General features: G+C 43.3%; 1 protein-coding gene across 3 annotated transcripts in view; it reads left to right on the top strand.

The window, feature by feature from the left end:
* STXBP4 (syntaxin binding protein 4) overlaps positions 1-21,586 on the top strand; it is a 184,025-nt gene that overhangs the window by 91,486 nt on the left and 70,953 nt on the right. For all 3 annotated transcript variants that reach the window (XM_077458947.1, XM_077458949.1, XM_077458948.1), the window contains exon 14: positions 17,893-17,942. In XM_077458947.1, coding sequence (XP_077315073.1) covers positions 17,893-17,942 — 50 coding nt within the window. The remainder of the gene's footprint in view (positions 1-17,892; positions 17,943-21,586) is intronic.

The raw sequence follows: 21,586 nt of genomic DNA, 5'->3' as shown, positions 1-21,586 counted from the left end.
TAAATCTTTAGGCTATCAGCAGACTGGCCTCTACGTTTTTGGCACAGTGGCAAAAAAATAAAGAGAAGCTGCGCATGTGCAGAGCAGGGTGAGGCAAAGTATTCCTGGATTTTAAACAGTATAAGCTCTTACTTTTAAAGTTTTACATAGCTATACCTGCAAAAGGGGCCATCCTAAAGTGATTTAGCAGAATTTAATTGTCTGACTAAAGTTTCACTTTAATGTAAACCATCCATTGCAGTGTACAGCCATGGCCAAAAGTTTTGAGAATGACGCAAATATTAATTTTCAAGTCTGCTGCTTCAGTGTTTTTAGATCTTTTTGAAGGATGTTACTATAGTACAGGAGGTCCTGACTTACGAACGCCTGACCTACGAACATCTCCTGCTTACGAACCGGGCGCTGCGGGTACGCTCTGCCATTTTGCGTGGACATCGGCCGTTCTGCGCATGTGCGTGCTGGTCGGGACTCCTGTGGGTCTGGTCGCGGGTCCCACAGACTCGATCGCTGCGGGCATTCCCGCAATCGTCTCATGCCATTGTAAACAGCATTTCCCCATTCTGCCTAGCAACTAGTGACGCTGATCTCTGCTCCATGTGATTGGAGCAGAGATCAGTGTTCACTAAATGAAAGCCCAGCCCCCCCCCCCAGAGTTAGTAACACGCCCCTAGGAACACTTAACCCCTACACTGCCACCCACTGGTTAACCCCTTCACTGCCAGTGTCATTTACACAGGAATCACTGCATAAAACTACCCCCTTTTTTGTAAATGCTATAACTTTTGCGCAAGCCAATCAATAATCGCTTATTGTGATTTTTTTTTACCAAAAATATGTAGAAGAATACGTATCAGCCTAAACTGAGGGAAACATTTTTTTATATATTTTTGGGGGATATTTATTATAACAAAAAGTAAAAAATAATGCGTTTTTTTTCTAAATTTTTGCTCTATTTTTGTTTATAGCGCAAAAAATAAAAACCGCAGCGGTGATCAAATACCACCAAAAGAAAGCTCTATTTGTGGGAAAAAAAGGACGCCAATTTTGTTTGGGAGCCACGTTGCAGGACCGCGCAATTGTCAGTTAAATCAACGCAGTGCCGCATCGCAAAAAGTGGTCTGGTCTGCAAAATGGTCCGGGGCTGAAGTGGTTAAAGACATAATAGAGAATACAGTACACAGTTTGTATAATGGTCAAAGGGTAAGGAGGGCATAATCACAATAGTATCCATGAATCCTAAATTACAAAAATAGAATATACAATGCAAGTATTCAAGGTAAAGCAAAATTGTCTTGGTCTGGACATGCAACTTAAAGAGGAAGTAAACCCTGATGGGTTTACTTCCTCTTTGTCTCCTTGCAAAGGTAAAGCATAATGGACTACTATGCATCGCATAGTAGCCCATAATGTGTCACTTACCTGACACAGGAGCCAACGATGTCATCGCTGTCCCCTGTAGCATGAAGTGTCCACCTTCTTCCGGGTATCGCTGCTCCGGCCACACACAGCGCTGGAGCAGCGTTGACGCCACTCCCGCGCATGTGCACAGGAACCGCCACTAACGGCATATCGCCGCTAGCAGTGGTATGCCCAGTGCACCTGCGTGCCGCTGTCAACGGCGCATGTGCCGTAGACAGCGGTGCCTGTCTTTTTGTAAATATCTCCTAAACCGTGTAGGTTTAGGAGATATTTCATGGACCTACAGGTAAGACTTAATCTAGGTTTTCCTGTAGGTCAAAGTGGTGTGTAAGGGTTTACAACCACTTTAAGAAGACACTGTTTGGGCAGTTTTTACCCAGGTGAACCAGACTTTGTCTTTATAGGTCGGCTTATAGAGTGGGATTGCTTAATTGCAGTAACTAAGGCTATCCAAGAAGTGAGAGTGGGGGAGGTTTGCCATTATTTCCATCGCAGTATTTTCGATTTCTTGGTGTAAAAATTCACTAAGAGCAAAAAACTTTCATGTTACTTTCAAGGCTATAATCATCTATACTGTATAAGGAAGAAGGGGAAAAGGGGCAAAAAAAGGGGAAATTGTACTTTATATGAAACAAAATACTTGGGGTATATTAGTTCAATCAGTATAATATATCAAATAAATAATTTATTGGGAACACACCAAAAGGTAGTACAATGGATATGTTAATAATGGATCAATATACAATAGAAAACTTTGACAGTATGATAATCAGCATAGCACAATAAAATTCATAGTCCAATGATGTTGTTACACATAATAAATAATAAACCAACAGTACATTCCAAGGTGTGTATACAGTAGTAACCAACAATTTAGATTGATGATTGAAATAAATCAAACCCATAATAAAATCATGGCTGGTGGGGCATGGCATCCAATAGTAGAAATCTTGACGCGTTTCGTGGATTGTCTCCACTCATCAGGAGCAGCTGTATATTGAAAACACCTGTGATAGATATAATATAGATAATCAATGGTAGCTGATTATAAACCTAGGAAAAGGGGGAGCATAACAACAGTCCTAGCCACTCTTACCTAAGGATGACGAGTAATATATATAATAGATGATGTAAGTGATAAAAATCAGAGGCACTAGAAGGTGTATATTGGCATCCCCCCGGGAGGGGACATCAGAAGCGGCGATCGGGTAGGAATCAGGTGATTAATCCATAGTGTATGGGGTACACTCTGTCAAAACCACAAATAGGGGGAGTGAGCCCGGAAGATAAGTGAAAAGTAGAAAGGGGGTATTATGAAGTGAGGTTAAGAAAAAGAGGCTATTTGGTAGACTGATGAGAACAAGGAAAAAGAGGTGGATATAAAAGACTGAATTAGAACCAAAGTAGCCACCCCGAACACCGGGGGGAGAAAGTAGTGCATAGTGTGAAGCAAAGGGGAAAACCAAAAGTGACAAGCCACCGTGAGATCACACAGAAAAGAGCAGAGTTCATAATTACCTGAAACTGCACGGAAAAACGTGACGTGAAAAAAGTAGAGGAAGTGTAAGGGCAGTTTGAACCAGAAATCACACTGTAAAGAAAAAAAAGCATAAGTGAAAGTGACCCGCAGCACCGCCAAGAATACGCGCCAATGTTACGCTAAAAATGACCAGCTATGGAGGAAGGGGCATCCACGCATGAGCGACTAGCGTTCACACGTAAGAGCTCAGGGTTCCTTGTGCTAGGGTGTCCTTGGAATGACAAACACGCCAAACGTGCGGCGTCAACAATGACGTCGGGCATGTGGGCGTGGCGTCGACGTGCAGCGTCGGCTGGCCAACACCCCCAAGAGCGAGGGGGGCGGAGGATAACCACGGTGCACATCGTAGCTCCCAGAAAGGATGAAAACACCACCCTCAAAGAAGAATAATCAATGGCCTCAATAATAAACGCAGGAATGTTCACAATAAAGCATGTATATGTACTGGCTAAATAGGATGTCATGCCACACAAAAAGCCAAGAGCTAAATAAAGATAAAAAAGTATGTTGTTTCCATCCCTAATTAATTATGGAAGAGATAAATGCAAGTGGGACTTTATATGAACCGTGACCATCCAGTACACAAGACTCCATCCCTGATAATTGATAAAGAAGAAGGGGAAAAGGGGCAAAAAAAGAGGGGAAATGGGACTTTATATGAAACAAAATACTTGGGGTATATTAGTTCAATCAGTATAATATATCAAATAAATAATTTATTGGGAACACACCAAAAGGTAGTAAAATGGATATATCTATCGCAGGTGTCTATCGCAGGTGTTTTCAATATACAGCTGCTCCTGATGAGTGGAGACAATCCACGAAACGCGTCAAGCTTTCTACTATTGGATGCCATGCCCCACCAGCCATGATTTTATTATGGGTTTGATTTATTTCAATCATCAATCTAAATTGTTGGTTACTACTGTATACACACCTTGGAATGTACTGTTGGTTTATTATTTATTATGTGTAACAACATCATTGGACCATGAATTTTATTGTGCTATGCTGATTATCATACTGTCAAAGTTTTCTATTGTATATTGATCCATTATTAACATATCCATTGTACTATCTTTGGTGTGTTCCCAATAAATTATTTATTTGATATATTATACTGAACTAATATACCCCAAGTATTTTGTTTCATATAAAGTCCTGTTTTCCCCTCTCTTTTGCCCCTTTTCCCCTTCTTCTTTATCAATTATCAGGGATGGAGTCTTGTGTGTACTGCATGGTCACGGCTCATATAAAGTCCCACTTGCATTTATCTCTTCCATCTATACTGTATAACCCAAGACTGATCCCGATTAATTACAAATATTAGGCTGATGCTGAAGGCCGTAACCTCTGACCAAAAGGCCCTAATAGGTGGGCACTCCCAAACCATATGAAAGAACGTGCCCTCCGCCATCGAACAAGTGTTAAATGTTACCTCCCACTTCTCTACCTGCCACCTTTGCTGGACAACTTTCGCCTATTATATCATGAATTAATTGGCGTGGGGTGGGGGTTTGGGTGGGAATACACGAAAACTGATTCAATGATGTTTAAAAAATGTATCCTACTTTATATGTAACATTTTTTTATTTTTCTCATCGTTCCAATTTAGGCCTATTTTACTCTATTGCAACTTCCAATTTGACTTGAGTTACCCAAAATCACATGATAAGGGCAATCTTATTGTTTTCAATGGTGCCCGTTCAAATTAATGCAGCTCAAAACTGTTTGATTTTGGAAAAGGTTCCTGCACTACTTTGGTGCAAATTACAGTGTGACTTGTCCCCATAGAGCAGGGATATGCAATTAGCGGACCGCCAGCTTTTGCAGAACTACAAGTCCCATGAGGCTTAGCAAGACTCTGACAGCCACAAGCATGACACCCAGAGACAGATGCATGATGGGACTTGTATTTTTGCAACAGCTGGAGGTCCGCTAATTGCATATCTCTGCCATAGAGTATGCAAAGCCGCACCACATAATCACCCTGTAAATCACATCAAAGCTGCATCGCAGTAGTGTGATCCAGGCCTTTATCCTTCTGAACTGGAGATGTTTAATGTTAAATGACTAATGTTAGATCTCCTTGTGGGGATTCCTAACAAAGACAAGGCACTCCTTGGACTTTGCAACACTTACCTACCTTTTTAATAGCGCCATTGCCCACATATTGTTTATATAACAAGGTTAATCAATGAACTTCTAATGTCAATGCAATACATATTTATAACGCAACAAGTGCTTTTAAACAATTACCACTGAGTGTGACTGTTATTATAATGTCTGTGTTAGGGGTCAGCACAGCTTTTCGGCTTAAGCCTTCGATGCCGGCTTCCCTCTTATCGTAACTCCATCATGCACAAAGCACTGACGTCAGGCGTCGTGGAAAGCCTGCCCACCCATAGTATTCAAGAGTGATGATTTTCTAAAGTACATAAAGATAAAATAAACCATTACTTGCAGAACAAATTAATTAGCTTTTAAAAAAAAAAACATTGTTGTATTTAGGTGGAAAATTTCCTTTAAGCACATTAAAGTGCACTTGTCCACTTTTTTCCTTTTTTTTTTTTTTTTTTTCTGTCAATAAGAAATTGCTGCAAAAACTTACAGATGAATCAAAGCTTTACTCTTTAGTTGTTGTTCTCTTACCACTGGATATATAAAAGAAAATAATTATTTTCCTCTTTTGTCAAAGTGAAATTACAGTGGCCATTTAGAAAATGTACATGTCTGCAATTTAAATCAACTATTACCATCTGTGTTATTGCAGAGCAAGACTCTCGAAGGCTTTATGCTCTATCTCCATTTTCTTTTTCCCCTTATATGGCGGATTTAATGGAAAGCAAGCCTATTATGGTCTTTTCTGATCCAACTTGTTTAATTCAAGGTTGCAGTTAGTAATTAAATTATCAAAATGCTTAAATAAAAAAAACACAAAAATGTGTAATAAGGTTAGCTAAACTTAGAGACGGCTGTGTGTATACAAAAAAAAAGGAAAAAAAGACCAGTCGCCAGTTTTGCCTGCGTTCTCCCTGCAGCTGATCTTTTCCCAAAACTGACTTAACATGCCTCGTTCTCCAGTGGATGTGGCTATCCTTCCAGAGGAGCCACAAAATGCTCTCCGGGTCACTCCTGCATAGTAACTTGAATGGAGCCATTCTCCTAGCATTTTTGGATTGGGATATGCTGTTTCTTGCTCAATTTTTACAGCAGCCTTTCTCAACCTTTTCAACACAGTGGAACCTTTGAAATAACTTTTCGGTCTCAGGGGACCCCTGCTAAAAGTGACTCAAGATACATTAGTGTGATGGTCAGTGGGAAGAATTAGTATTTAAATGAATAAGGATGTGTATCTATCACAGGGTGGTGTCTGTGGATACACTAAAAAAATTAAACAAAATGCCACGTCCTGGTTATCACTTTGTAAATATAGACATTGACAGGAAATAGGGGGGATTAGGGAGAAAAATAAAAAATATGGATGAAAGAACCTTCACATAAAAGACCTCAAGAGAAAAAATGTGGGTTCAGTTGGACTTTTTAGGCATAAAAGAAGTTGTAAACACAACCGATATATTCAAGAGAACTTATCTCTATTTATTATCAAAACAGAAAATATAAACAACCAAAAATAAAAAAAAGACAAAGACATTTTTTCCTCCTTATACATACACATTTAAGACCTAATTGATATCCTATCAGAGGTAATATAGTCCACTCAAAATTTCCAAAAAGGAAAAACAAAATACATATTTATATAGTGTAATGTTCGGGGGACCAGGTAGATCGCAGGACACAGGCTTTTCATACAACAAAGGGTTTATTAACTTAAATAGCTTACAGCAGCCAAAAACAAAAGGAAAAGGGTTTGTAGTCTCACCGACTTGCAAAGTCCAGAATAGCAGTCTTTATCAGAAACAGAGCTTGATCTTGATGGCAGGCAGCTTCCCCTGCCAGGAGCCTTCCAAACAGGACACTGCTGTCCACTTCAGTTGCTGCAACCCAAAACAAACACCAAACACCATCCACCATGTGTTCTCCACCCCTCCACACCCACCTACCACTTCCTGTCTTGTTTTTTAAAGGCACTCCCTTAACAGGTGGGTTAATCAATTTTATTCATTTAAAAAGACCACAACCCAAACAGAGGGGAAATATAGCGTCCTTCCAGGACCCAGCCACGGCGTCCTGTACATATCCCCCCCCTGTGCCCCAACGCCAAGGAGGTGGAGGCAACAGTGGAGCTCAAACAATGGACTCGGGAGAGGGCATCTGCATTTTGATGCAGTCTCCCGGGCCTATGCTCCACTACAAATTTAAATTCCTGGAGTGCCAGGAACCACCGGGTAACCCTGGCATTAGTCCCTTTTCCCTGTCTCAGCCATGTTAAAGGGGCATGGTCAGAAATCAACCTAAACTTCCTTCCCAAAAGGTAATATCTGAGGGATTCCAGAGCCCACTTAATGGCCAGACACTCTCGTTCAATTATGGCATAGTTTTTCTCCGCTGGTGTTAACTTCCTGCTGAGGAAGACTATCGGGTGTTCCTCGCCATGAATAACCTGTGACAACACCGCTCCCAATCCTACATCGGAAGCATCAGTCTGGACAACAAATTCTTTTGAAAAATTGGGTGCTACAAGGACAGGGTGTTGGCACAGCGCCGACTTGAGCTCCAAAAAAGCCTTCTCAGCATCTGCATTCCACTCCACCATGACCGATTTCCGACCCTTAGTCAGATCGGTCAACGGAGCCGCCAACGTGGCAAAGCTGGGTACAAACCTCCTGTAGTATCCCACCATGCCCAGGAACGCACGTACCTGCTTTTTTGTGAGGGGGCGGGGCCAATTCTGTATAGCCTCTATCTTGTTGACCTGAGGTTTCACTATCCCTCTACCCACGATATAACCCAGGTATTTCACCTCCTCCATTCCCAAAGCACATTTTTCAGGGTTTATTGTAAACCCCTCCTTCCAAAGAGAGTCCAGCACTGCCTGCACTTTGGGCAAATGTGATTCCCAGTCTTTGCTAAAAATGACTATATCGTCCAAGTATACTGAGGCATACTTCCGGTGAGGTCATAAAATCCTATCCATTGCTCTCTGGAACGTGGCTGGAGCAGTTTGCAATCCAAAAGGCATCCTTTTGTACTGAAAACTCCCCTCTGGGGTAGAAAAAGCTGTTTTCTCTCTAGCGGCCTTAGTCAACGGTATTTGCCAATACCCCTTGGTAAGGTCTAACGTAGTGATATACCTGGCTGGACCTAGTCTCTCGATAAGCTCATCTACCCGGGGCATGGGGTAGGCATCAAACCGGGAAACTTCATTAAGTTTCCGGAAATCATTGCAAAATCGCAGAGTCCCATTGGGCTTCGGTACCAACACAATCGGGCTCGACCACTCACTCTGCGATTCCTCAATAATCCCTAGGTCTAACATCTTTTTTACTTCCTCTGAAACGGCCTTCCTTTGAGCCTCTGGGATGCGGTAGGGCCGGACAAAAACTTTGACTCCTGGTTCTGTGACAATATCATGCTCTATGACACTAGTGAGCCCTGGCAAGTCTGAAAATTTTTCTTTATTTCTCTGCAAGAACTCCTTTGCCTGCTGACTTTGGGTTTTAGACAGGGTATTTGCTACTTGGACACTCTCCACCCCAACCCGAGACTCAAGTTTTGTACTAGCCAGGGAGGTCACTGGTTCCCTGTCTGTCCAGGGCTTTAACAAGTTTACATGATATATCTGGAGGGGTTTCCTCTTGCCTGGCTGGTGGACTCTATAATTTACCTCTCCCACTTTTTCTACAACCTCGAAAGGGCCTTGCCATCTGGCCAAGAACTTACTTTCCACAGTGGGAATCAACACTGCTACTCGATCCCCCACTTGGAAGTTCCTAAGTTTGGCTGCCCTATTATAGACCCGTCGTTGAGCCTCCTGGGCTTTTTGTAAGTGTTCCTTAACTAGCGGCATCACCGTTCGGATCCTCTCCTGCATTTGAGAGACATATTCAAGAACACTTTTATGCTGAATTGGTTCACTTTCCCATTCTTCTTTAACAAAGTCCAGTAATCCACGAGGTCTCCGCCCATATACCAATTCAAAGGGCGAAAACCCAGTGTAGGCCTGGGGCACTTCTCGGATAGCAAATAGGAGAGCTGGTAACAGGCAGTCCCAGTCTTTCCCATCCCTTTGTACCACTCTCTTGAGCATAGACTTAAGGGTCTTATTAAAACGTTCTACCAATCCATCTGTTTGGGGATGGTAGACCGATGTGCGCAGCTGTTTAATCCGGAACAGTTTGCATACATCAGCCATAACCTTCGACATAAACGGGGTGCCCTGGTCTGTGAGAATTTCCTTGGGAAAACCTGTCCGTGTAAACAACTGGAATAACTCCCGTGCAATAGCCTTAGAGGAGGTATTCCGTAGGGGTAGCGCCTCAGGATATCGAGTGGCATAGTCGAGGATCACCAGTATGTAAGAATGACCTCGAGCCGACTTTACCAAGGGACCCACTATATCCATGGCTATCCTCTCGAATGGGACCTCAATTATGGGCAGAGGGACCAACGGGCTCCGGAAATGGGTCGCTGGAGCGGTCAACTGACAGGTGGGACAAGAGGTACAGTATCTCCTTACCTCTGCTTTCAAGCCTGGCCAGTAAAACCGGTCGGCGATCCGTGCCTCCGTCTTTTCAACTCCCAGGTGTCCCCCTAACACATCATCATGGGCCAGGTCCAGGACCTTGCGTCTATACTGTTGGGGTACCAATAATTGTTCTACCACATTTTCTCTCACTTTAGTAACCCGATAAAGCAATTCATTACATATTGAAAAATGTGGCCACCGCTCATTAGCACCTGGCTCTTGGGGCTCCCCATTTATTACTACAACCTGTTCCCGTGCCCTGGCCAAAGTGGGGTCCTGCATCTGGGCAGTACCAAATGCCCCCTGGGGAACACCCAAATCTGGCAAGTCAGGGGTAGAGGCCATTTCCTCATCCTCTTCCCCCAGCATTACCTGGAGCGGGGAAGGTTCCCCCTCCTCAGTGTTCAGGTAGGTCTGAGACCCCCACATATTGACACCCTTAACAGTATCAGCACTATTTTCATCATTATTAACCAAAGTCTTGGCGTTTTTATCAACTGAGTCCATATTACGAATATGTGGCATCTCAGGGTTATTACCCTCAACAACAGGAACAGAGGGACTAGTTTCTTCCCAGTCTCTGGACCTTTCAGACAGTTCTCCTTGTCTCCAAAGTTTTGTAAATAACGGACAGTCACGTCCTATGATAACGTCATGTACCAAGTTCTTTACCACCCCCACCTCTTGAGTACCAGTGCCACATGCTGTGGAGATGGACACCGAGATGAGAGGGTACTCTCTAGTGTCCCCATGAATGCACACAACCCGCAACCTTTTGCTTACCGGACCGATCTTCCCAATTACTCTAGGGTGAACCAGGGTTATCATGCTTCCAGAGTCCAGCAAAGCCTGTGCAGGGTGGTGGTTCACTTGGACTTCACACTCAAACTTCCCCTCTCCAAGGTCAAGATGTGTTGTACACGCTTTATGAGCATAAAAAGACCCCCTCCGAAGAACCCCGCACTCCATGGGTTCTTCCTGCAATGGGCAGTGGGCCCGGGTATGGCCCCAGGCATGACATCGCCAACATTGTACATCCCCTCCTCTCCGATCAGGAACAGGTCGCTGAGGGGGTAACGGGTGTGACTCTTGGCCTTCCGGGGTGTTGGTTCCAGGGCTCCGGGGGACATCCTTTCGAAGGGCGGCAGTTGGTCGGAAGGGCCGTGGCAGACTGGGCCCTTGACGCTTGGTGGGGCCAAGCAGATCCTCCACCACGTATATCGTTCCACCATCTCAACAAGGCAGTTTGCGGTTTTGGGGTCTCCATGGCTGACCCACCGTTGAAGGTCATCTGGCAGTGACCTTAAGTATCGGTCCAGCACGACCCGCTCCACAATTTGGGGGCCAGACAACACTTCGGGCTGCAACCATTTTTTTACTAGTTGCACCAGGTCATGCATTTGAGATCGCGGTGGCCGGTTTGAACGATACTTCCATTGGTGCACTCGTTGGGCCCGAACGGCCGTAGTCACCCCCAACCGAGCCAGTATTTCCGCCTTTAGTTTTTGATAATTTTTAGCATCTTCTGGTGGTAGGTCAAAATAGGCTTTTTGAGAATCTCCGGTGAGGAAAGGAGCAATTAAGCCGGCCCACTGGTCCTGGGGCCACCCTTCTCTCTCTGCCGTCCTCTCAAATGTTGCCAGAAACGCCTCTACGTCATCACTCAGGGACAACTTCTGCAAAAAATGGCTTGCCCTTATAGTCACCTGGTTGCCAGGGGCAACGGCCACTTGTTCACGGCCCTGAGAAAGCTGCTGCACTGCTTCTTTTAAGGCCGCCATCTGAGCCTGCATAACCTCTTGTTGGGTCGCTAGCTGGGCTGCTAACTGGGCCACCAACTCGTTGTGGTGCGTTTTTTGTACCTCCAGCTGGGTTGCTAAGCGCTGATTAGCTTCCTCATGGCGAGTCTGCGCTTGTATATTAGCTAAGGACAGCTGTTTAATTAGCTCCTCCATTGTTTCAGCTTTCAACAGTTGTGCAGCTTTAACCCAGGACATAAATTCACTGTACTGTCCCCTTAAATGTCAGTTCAGATCCAATGCAAAAAAAAAAAAAAAAATAGCAAGAAAACGCCTGTTACTTTGTCCTGCCTGCATTCGAGCACCACTTGTAATGTTCGGGGGACCAGGTAGATCGCAGGACACAGGCTTTTCATACAACAAAGGGTTTATTAACTTAAATAGCTTACAGCAGCCAAAAACAAAAGGAAAAAGGTTTGTAGTCTCACCGACTTGCAAAGTCCAGAATAGCTGTCTTTATCAGAAACAGAGCTTGATCTTGATGGCAGGCAGCTTCCCCTGCCAGGAGCCTTCCAAACAGGACACTGCTGTCCACTTCAGTTGCTGCAACCCAAAACAAACACCAAACACCATCCACCATGTGTTCTCCACCCCTCCACACCCACCTACCACTTCCTGTCTTGTTTTTTAAAGGCACTCCCTTAACAGGTGGGTTAATCAATTTTATTCATTTAAAAAGACCACAACCCAAACAGAGGGGAAATATAGCGTCCTGTACAATAGATATAAAATAGAGGATATCAACCATACAGTTGGAAATTACATATGTTCTGGTGCTCTACATGTTTCGCGTCTAATAGATAACGCTTCTTCAGGAGCTGATAAAAGTGTTCTATATTGTAAGGAGAAAAAATAAAATAAGATAAAAGGAAAACGTATATATGTATATATATATATAAAATAATAAAAACACATTAAAGCATAAACATAAATTATATGTATCCGAATGAACATAGCATATTTCATTATACCACCTGTCCAAATGCTAAGGTGTTTCATGGGATTGAAGGGCAGGAAAAAATAAAAAAAAAAGGGGGGGGGGGGGGGGTATGAAGGGGAGAGGGGGGGGGAGGGCTTTATAAATCTTATAGTGTTTTCAGTGTGCCTCCCTCCCCTCAAGGCTATTGCTCTGGGACATCCCAGGTAGTAATGTATATGGCTGCTCTCTGTCCAATGATGTACGAGAAAGAAAATTTGATTTTTTTTCTTCATACTTGCCTGTAAAATCCATTTCTTTGAGTACTTCACGGGACACAGAGGTCCCTCCCCTCTCTTTTTGGGAGTTCGTTGCTTGCTACAAAACTGGAGTACTTCCTGTATGTGAGGGGTTATATAGGGGATCACTTCCTGTTTCTTGGTTATTCTCCCAGTGTCCATTTACCTATAGGTGTCGTATAACCCAAATAGTAATGTATATGGCTGCTCTGTGTCCCATGATGTACTCAAAGAAATTGATTTTACAGGTAAGCATGAAGAAAAATTCTAATTTTCCGGGTAAGTAAACAAGCCAAGTTTTATATATTTTTTTGCTTATGCCTAAACATGTAATGGACATGTTTAGGCATAAGAAAAAAAAACTTGGGTATAGATTTTACTCAAGCTGTTTTTGAACATATGGTAAATTGACCCTTTGTAATGTGTAAACTTTAAAAGTTATATTTAATGAGATAAGCATCAGACAGAAACTGTAAATGTTTTCTGCTGTTAAGTAATTATGTTATCTGCACGGGCAAGAGTTCCAAGTTGAGGCCTTCCCGCTGTCATTTTCTGCTACACGGTATATTCTGGGATGTTTTCAGAATCTCGGTTTACTTTACAGCAGGGCTTCTGCTTCACTGTCTTAGCGTTACATCACACACATCTAGAAAAGGCTACATAGACCTAAGTGACACTGCTGAGACTGGCATCTGCAGATACAAGTTATCAGTCGCCCCCACTCATATTTATAGATGCGGATAAGTATTGACAACCTGTGTTCTGAACATACTGTGTTTCCTTGTGAATTAACTGTATACAAAGACTCCTCTGGTTAAAGAAGAACTTTACCAACCCACCTAACCTCCCTGTAGTTAATTTTGCTTTTAACCCCTGTAGCAGAGCAACCCAGAGAGAGTCGGGAAAAGTCCTGTTAGGGGTTTATACGTTTCCCAGGCTCCTCTCATACACATTCAGGGATCTCTGATCCATGGTCCAGTTTGGGTCTTGGTCCTCTCCTCCCAGGCCAATTTAAACTCACCTGAGACAGACAGCCAGTGCTCTTGGCCTGGGAACCTCAGACAACTTCTGTGCTAGGAGAGCAAAAGGTTGGTAAAAGCCATTACAGACCTCAAGTCTCCTACGAGGGTGCAGCTCCCGGACACCCGCAAGTGCTGCCTGATGTCCTGGCTATGGGGCTGATCCTTGATTGTCCCCGGTTCACAGTCAGGGATGATTGGTGCAGCAGGAGGGACAGCTGTAAACACCGATCTCCCTGTATAGCTGACATCCGATTCTCCTCCTTTCCCTCTCGCAGCTAGACATGTGCAATTCGTTTCGTTCCGAATATGTTTTTTAATGAATTTCGACAAATTCGTTGATTTGTAAATATCCAAATTAACGAAACCCTGTTTAACAAATTTTTCAGAATATTCGTAAATTAGAATATTCGAAAATTTGTAAATTCAAACATTCCTAAATTCGTACGTTTGCACATTCCTAAATTTGTACATTTGAACAATCGTAAATTCGTACATTTGAACAATCGTAAATTCGTACATTTGAACTATCGGAAATTCGTACATTTGCACATTCGGAAATTCGTACATTTGCACATTCGGAAATTCGTACATTTGCACATTCGGAAATTCGTACATTTGCACATTCGGAAATTCAGAAATTTGTAAATTCGGAAATCTGAAATAATAAATAACTAATAATATCTTAACTATTACTAACTATTAAATCATAGGTGTTGTAATTTCCTTTCAAATTTGGCTGTTAGTGAACATAACAAATACAAATTTATCCGAAGTTACGACTTACCCGAAATAATGAATGCCGTATCCATACGAATGGAACATAATGAATTAATAATAATTAATAATAATAAAAACTTTATTATTTATTATTAATTAGTTCCATTCCATTTGTTTAGATGCAGCATTTGTTATTTTGTAACTTTGGATAAATTCGTATTCGTTCCGTTCACTAACAGCCAAATTTGAAAGGAAATTACAATACCTATAATTGAATAGTTTGTTACTATTTCAGATTTTCTCATTTTTGGGTTTGCCAATTTTCAAACTTCCGAATTTACGAAATACGAATTTTCAAATTTACGAATGTAAGAATTTATGAGTTTACGAATTTATGAATGTACAAATTTAGCGAATGTACGAATTTACGAATGTATGAACTTACAAATGTATAAATTTACTAATTGCGATCATAACGAATGACCCGAAAAATGAAAAAAAGAAAACGAATGAAAGGAAAACGAACACATTTTTTGGCAGTGCACATGTTTACTCGTGGCTGACGGCTAAAAAGTTATACAGGCAGATTGGTGAACACAGCTGTCCCTCCCACTGAACCAATCGTGCCCGACTGTTCACTGTATCCTCCCCCAGCTCCCTGTCCTCCTCCGCCCCCCAACCCCCCCCCCCATCCACCACAGTTGGCTTCCCTCCTTTCCTCTCCCACCAGCTGTGGGAATCTGTCAGGATGGAGAGCGGAGGAAGGGACCAGTCATTTACCGACCCCTGCATCCCCCCCACAAACGGGGTTGGACCGGTCATTTGCCACCCCCTGCACCCAAACAGGGTTGATTACAGGTTTCATTTTTTTTAAACAAAAATTATGAAAAAATGTAATTATAAAAAAAATATATAAACAGAAAACTACTGATACCACCCCCCCCTGCCTTACCAACACTGTCCACTGCCCCAAAAAAGCATTAAAAAAAATAATAAAATTGTAAAAAAAAAACAATGTGTAAAAATACAAACTACTACCCTACTGACACCATCCTGCACATACTACTCACCTCTGTACACTCCACGCTCCTCACGTGCACATTATACCCACCTACATACACTACCATCACTGCCACATACTCCCCACCCATTCCCCAGAAGCATTGTGAAAAAAATATTTCTAAAAATGATTTAGAGAAAATACTAAACAACAAAATTGTAAAAAAATAGAGAAAATAATAACAACAAAAAACTACTGACACTGTCCACTTCCTAGAGCGGGCCATCCGGCCAAAATAAATGATGGAGGGGGGAGGAGGGAGGTGACCAAGAACCTGATGGTCACTCTGACAGAGCTCCAGCATTTCTCTGTGGAGAGAGGAGAATCTTTCAGAAGATCAACCATCTCTAAAGCACTCCACCAATCAGGCCTGTATGGTAGAGTGGCCAGACGGAAGCCACTCCTCTGTAAAAGGCACATGACAGCCCCCCTGCTGTTTGCCAAAAGACACCTGGAGGTCTCTTAGACCAGTGTTTTTCAACTCCAGTCCTCAAGGTGCACCAACAGGTCATGTTTTCAGGCTTTCCATTATTTAGCACAGGTAATTTGATCAGTTTCACTGCCTTGGTAATTACCACAGCTCTTTTATCTGAGGGAAATCCTGAAAACATGACCTGTTGGGGCACCTTGAGGATTGGAGTTGAGAAACCCTGTCTTAGACCATGAGAAACAAAATTCTCTGGTCTGATGAAACAAAGATTGTATTCTGACCTGAAGGGCAAGCGTCTAGAGGAAACCAGGCACCGCTCATCACCTGGCCATTACCATCCCTACAATGAAGCATGGTGGTGGCAGCATCATACTGTGGGGATGTTTTTCAGTAGCAGGAACTGGGAGACTAGTCAGGATCAAGGGAAAGAGGAATACAGCAATTCACTGAGACATCCTTGATAAAAACCTGCTCAGAGCATTCTGGACCTTAGACTGGGGCGAAGGTTCATCTTATATGAACCTTTGTTTATATATTCTTTCATTATATATTGTTAAAATACTGTTTAACCACTTGCCGACTGCCCATTAATGTAACTTATTTTATTTATTTTTTAGCCATTAGGGGTACTACACTCTCACTACTTCCATTACACTGCATACAATTTAGCATGAATCATAATTAACCACTTCAATACAGGGCACTTTTGCCCCCCTTCCTTCCCAGCCCAATTTTCAGCTTTCATCGCTCTAGCGCTTTCAGTGACAATTGTGCGGTCATGGTACACTGTATAGAAACAGAATGAAACTCTGGATAGCCGCACTCCGGATTGTGTAAAAATTAGATGACTTTATTTCTTCAAAATGCAAGTACAAAACTCTGTTGAACAAAACATCACAGCAAAAAGGGAACAAAAAAGGATTTTTGAATAAAATTGCTAACGCGTTTCACGCTACAAACAGCGCTTACTCATAGCTTACACTGTACCCAAATGAATTTTTTTTCATTTTGTTCGCACAAATAGAGCTTTATTTTGGTGTTATTTATTCACGACTCCGTTTTTTATTTTTTGTTATATAAGCGCAAAAAAAGCAGAAATTTGGAAAAAAAACAATATTTTCTTTTTTCTATTTTAAAAGAAATCCAATAAAATCAAATTTTGTCATAAATTTAAGCCAAAATGTATTCTGCTACATGTTTTTGGTAAAAAAAATTCCGTTAAGTGTATAATAATTGGTTTGTGTGATCACGGACATATGTACGCAAATGATCATGTACATATGTGTGCAGATAATCATTGGGACATGTGATTTTAGTGGGACATATGTGGGGGACATGTTTTTATTATTTGGGGACATGTGTGTTTTGGGGACATATCTGGGGGCTGTGTTTATACTGTGTAGTGTGTTGTGTGTTTACACTAGACTGATGATCAGTGCGTAAAAAGCTGTAAAAACAGCTCATACTGACTGATCATCAGCCGGCTGCAACGATCTGCTCTCCTCTCCTCAGCGATGACTTCTGTGTGAGGAGAGGAGGAGCCGATTGCCTAGCAACCGGCTGTTTGTTTACATCACATGACGGCCGTGATTGGACACGGCCGTCATGTGATCAGGAGGGCCAATCACAGAGCCCTCCTGCCGATCTGAGATGCGCTGTGTCCGGGTGACACGAGCACACCGGCGGTGATCGAGACCGCCGGGCATTTGCATCGGTCGGGGAGCGAGCAGGCGGCGCACCCCCCCCCCCCAGTGGCCACATGGCGAAGCGACGTTACATAACGTCACTTCGCCCAGCCGTGCCATTCTGCCGCAGTACAACTGCGGCGGCTGGTCGGCATGTGGTTAAAACAATATTTATAGTCTAAATTAGACTGTCTAATTGGTTGCTCTGAGTAGGACCCTCTTAACCGTTAACCTATCTTTTATTGTCTTGCAAGTGTTTTGTCTCCCTTTTATTTTGTAAAGCGCTGCGTAAACTATTGGCACTATATAAATCCTGTATAATAATAATAATAATAATATTATGGTTATATTTTCAGAACATTCATGAGGTCCTCTCCGATGATCAAGGTTCTACATTAAATCTATGGTGAGTATTTGACAAATGTCCTCCCCCCCCACATATTTAATTTGTTGTATTTTAACCACTTCAGCACCGGAAGGATTTAACCCCTTAATGACCATGCCATTTCTGGTGATTCGGCACTGCGTCACTTTAACTTGCATTCACACTTGCTTGGGCAACATTGTAACCAAACAAAATCAATATCCTTTTTTTTTTTCCCCCACAAATAGAGCTTTCTTTTGGTGGTATTTAATCACCCCTGCGTTGTTGGTTTTTTGTTTTTTGCGCTATTAACAAAAAAAGCAAAAATTTTTATAAAAAATAAATGTTTTTACTTTCTGCTATAATAGACATCCAAAAAAAATGAAATGTCTTCATCAGTTCAGGCCAACATGTATTCTGCTACAAAATTTTTAGTAAAAAAAAAAATCCCAATAAGCGCATATTGATTGGTTTGCGCAAAAGTTATAGCGTGTACAAAATAGAGGATAGATTTAGGGACTTTTTATAGTTTTTTGCTGGTAATTGCGGCGATCTGCTGTTTTCAGCGGGACTGCGTCATTGCAGCCAACAAATCCGACCCTAAGTGACACATTTTGGGGACCAGTGATACCAATACAGGAATCAGTGCTAAAAAAAAAAAAAAAGAGCACTGATCAATGTATAAATGACACTGGCAGGGAAGGGATTAACACTAGGGGGCGATGAAAGGGTTAACTGTGTTCCCTGGGTGTATTCTAACTGTGTGGGCGATGGGCTTACTGGGACAACACATAGATCGCTGTTCCTTATCACTAGGAATAGCAGATCTCCATGTTCTGTCAGAACGGGGATCTGTCTTGTTTATATAGGCAGATCCCCGTTTTGCCTCTCTGCACTGCGATTGTGGAAGTCCGCCGGACCTGCACATGTGCGCTCCCCCAACGTGCAGCAGGCGCACACGCGCCCACACTATCACATGCACAGACCAACATACATATACGTTGTTTTGCGCAGCCGAGCCTCCTTGCCGCAGTATATATGCAGAAGGTGGTCGGCAAGTGGATTGATTACAATTCATAATTGAGATGCATCGTGCAAGTACATTTCAGCATTACCAAATCATAGTAGCATTGTACCAGGTAAACGATAACCCTGCTTTTAAATAATTTGAATAATACTTAACTTTAGTCTCTCTGGCAGATTGTGTAGAGTTTACCGTAACTGGGTAGCCACCTCCCTACCACCACCACACCATTTTTGGAATTGGAGTTTTACACTTTAGTCCTTTAAAAACCTACCCCCCCCCCTTTTTTTTTTTTAAAGTAACCCTTAAGTCCCTTTCACACTGGGTCGGTGGGTGCGCCGTCAGTAAAGCGCCACTGTTTTTAGCGGGGCATTACCGTCAATTTTACGGCGCTATTTGCCCAATAGCGGGCCGAGAAAGGATTAAAACCACCCGCTGCAGCAGCGCTTTGCCGGGGGTATAGCCACGCTGCCCATTGATTTCAATGGGCAGGAGCGGTGGAGGAGCAGTGTATACACCATTCCTTCAACGCTCCAAAGATGCTGCTAGCAGGACTTTTTTGTGCATCCTGCTAGTGCACCGCTCCAGTGTGAAAGCCCACGGGCCCACGTTGCTTTGATAGCAGCCTTCAGCTCATCTGCATTATTGGGTCTGGTGTCTCTCATCTTCCTCTTGACAATACCCCACAGATTCTCTATGGGCTTTAGGTCAAGCGAGTTTGCTGGCTAATCAAGCACAGTTATACCATGATTGTTAAACCAGGTATTGGTACTATTGGCAGTGCGTATTGGTACTTTTGGCAGTGTGGGCAGGTGCCAAGTCTTGCTGGAAAATGACATCGGCATCTCCATAAAGCTGGTCAGCAGAGGGGGAAGCATGAAGTGATTTTCCTGGTAGACTTTGGACTTGATAAAACACAGTGGACCAACACCAGCAGATGACACGGCTCCCCAAATCATCACTGTGGAAACTTCACACTGGACCTCATGCAACTTGGATTATGTGCCTCTCCACTCTTCCTCCAGACTCTGGGACCTTGATTTCTAAATTAAATGCAAAATTGTCCACAGTCCATGATGATCCATCTTGTGACATTCACTTTCTATAAGCTTTAGTCACTTTTGACAAGTTTTCCTGACAAAAAAAAGATGACGGGGAGGGACCTCCAGCTGATTGACAGCCTCAGCTCTGTTCCTGTGTGCTGTGTGAAGAAGGGTCCCTTCCCTCCAATCAGCTCTCAGAGCTCTCCTCACTGAGCTCTGTGGTATGTAACTTCAGCTCTCCGCCCCCCCTTTTTTTTTCTGACAGCTTAGACAATCTTTATAAATTCTGGACTTTGAACGGCTGTAGAGGAGAAAAGACTGTAGATAAACGGTTACAACTTATATAGGAGGATTTCTTTTAATTTCTGTGTATCGCCTGAGGCCAGCCACTTCACTGAGTATATGTAATGGTTTACAACTACTTTAACCACTTCCCGACCAGCGCACGACGATGTACGTCGACAGAATGGCACGGGCAGGCATATTGGTGTACATGTACATCCAATATTCGTTGCCGCCGTGCCATCGGGAGCGCGCCGCCAGCGGCGCGCTCCCGCGCTGGTCGGGACCCCCGTGAGTCCGGTCGCGGGACCCGCGGACTCGATCGCCGCGGGCATCCCCGCGATCGTCTCACGGAGCGGCCGAATGGAGGAAATGCTGTATAAACAACATTTTTCCATTCTACCTAGCAACTAGTGACGCTGATCTCTGCTCCATGTGATTGGAGCAGAGATCAGTGTACACTAAATGACAGCCCAACCCCCCCACAGTTAGTAACACACCCCTAGGAACACTTAAAGCGGGAGTCCACCGGGACTCCGCGTTTTTTTTTTTTTTTTTTTTAAAGCCAGCAGCTACAAATACTGCAGCTGCTGACTTTTAAATAGTGACACTTACCTGTCCAGCGCGCCCGCGATGTCGGCACCCGAAGCCGATCGCTCGCTCGTGCCGCCGCCATCTTGGGTATGGGAATCAGGAAATGGAGCCTTTCGGCTTCATTTCCCGGTTCCCTACTGCGCATGCGCGAGCCGCGCGGCGCAATCCGGACGGTCCCCGCTGCCTCTGGGAGCTGTGTGTTTCCCAGCAGGCAGCGGGGCACTTGCTGAAGGGGGCGGGCGCTTGCGGAAAGGGGCGTAACGTACGCCCCTTTCCGCAGAGAGCTAGCCCGGAAGTGGGTGCAGTTACCTGGATTATCCAGGTAACTTCACCCCCCTCCCCCCTGAAAGGTGCCGATTGTGGCGCCGGAGGGGGGGGGATTCCGATGAGCGGAGGTCCATTTTAGGGTGGACCTCCGCTTTAACCCCTACACTGCCACCCACTGGTTAACCCTTTCACTGCCAGTGTCATTTACACAGGAATCACTGCATTTATATAGCAGTGATTACTGTATAAATGACAATGGTCCCAAAAATGTCCGATGGGTCCCCCACAATGTCGCAGTCACAATAAAAATCGCAGGTCGCCGCCATTACTAGTAAAAAAAAAAATAATAAAAAATTATTAATAAAAATGCTATAAAACTATCCCTATTTTGTAAACGTTATAACTTTTGCGCAAACCAATCAATAATCGCTTATTGCGATTTTTTTTACCAAAAATATGTAGAAGAATACGTATCG

The sequence above is a fragment of the Lithobates pipiens genome, unplaced genomic scaffold, assembly GCF_037356315.1.
Source record: "Lithobates pipiens isolate NorthernLeopardFrog02 unplaced genomic scaffold, aLitPip1_a1.2 Scaffold_28, whole genome shotgun sequence".
NCBI classification, from domain to species: Eukaryota; Metazoa; Chordata; class Amphibia; order Anura; family Ranidae; genus Lithobates; species Lithobates pipiens.
Note: the sequence above shows the minus strand (reverse complement) of the source record. Positions and strands in the feature narration are given on the sequence as shown.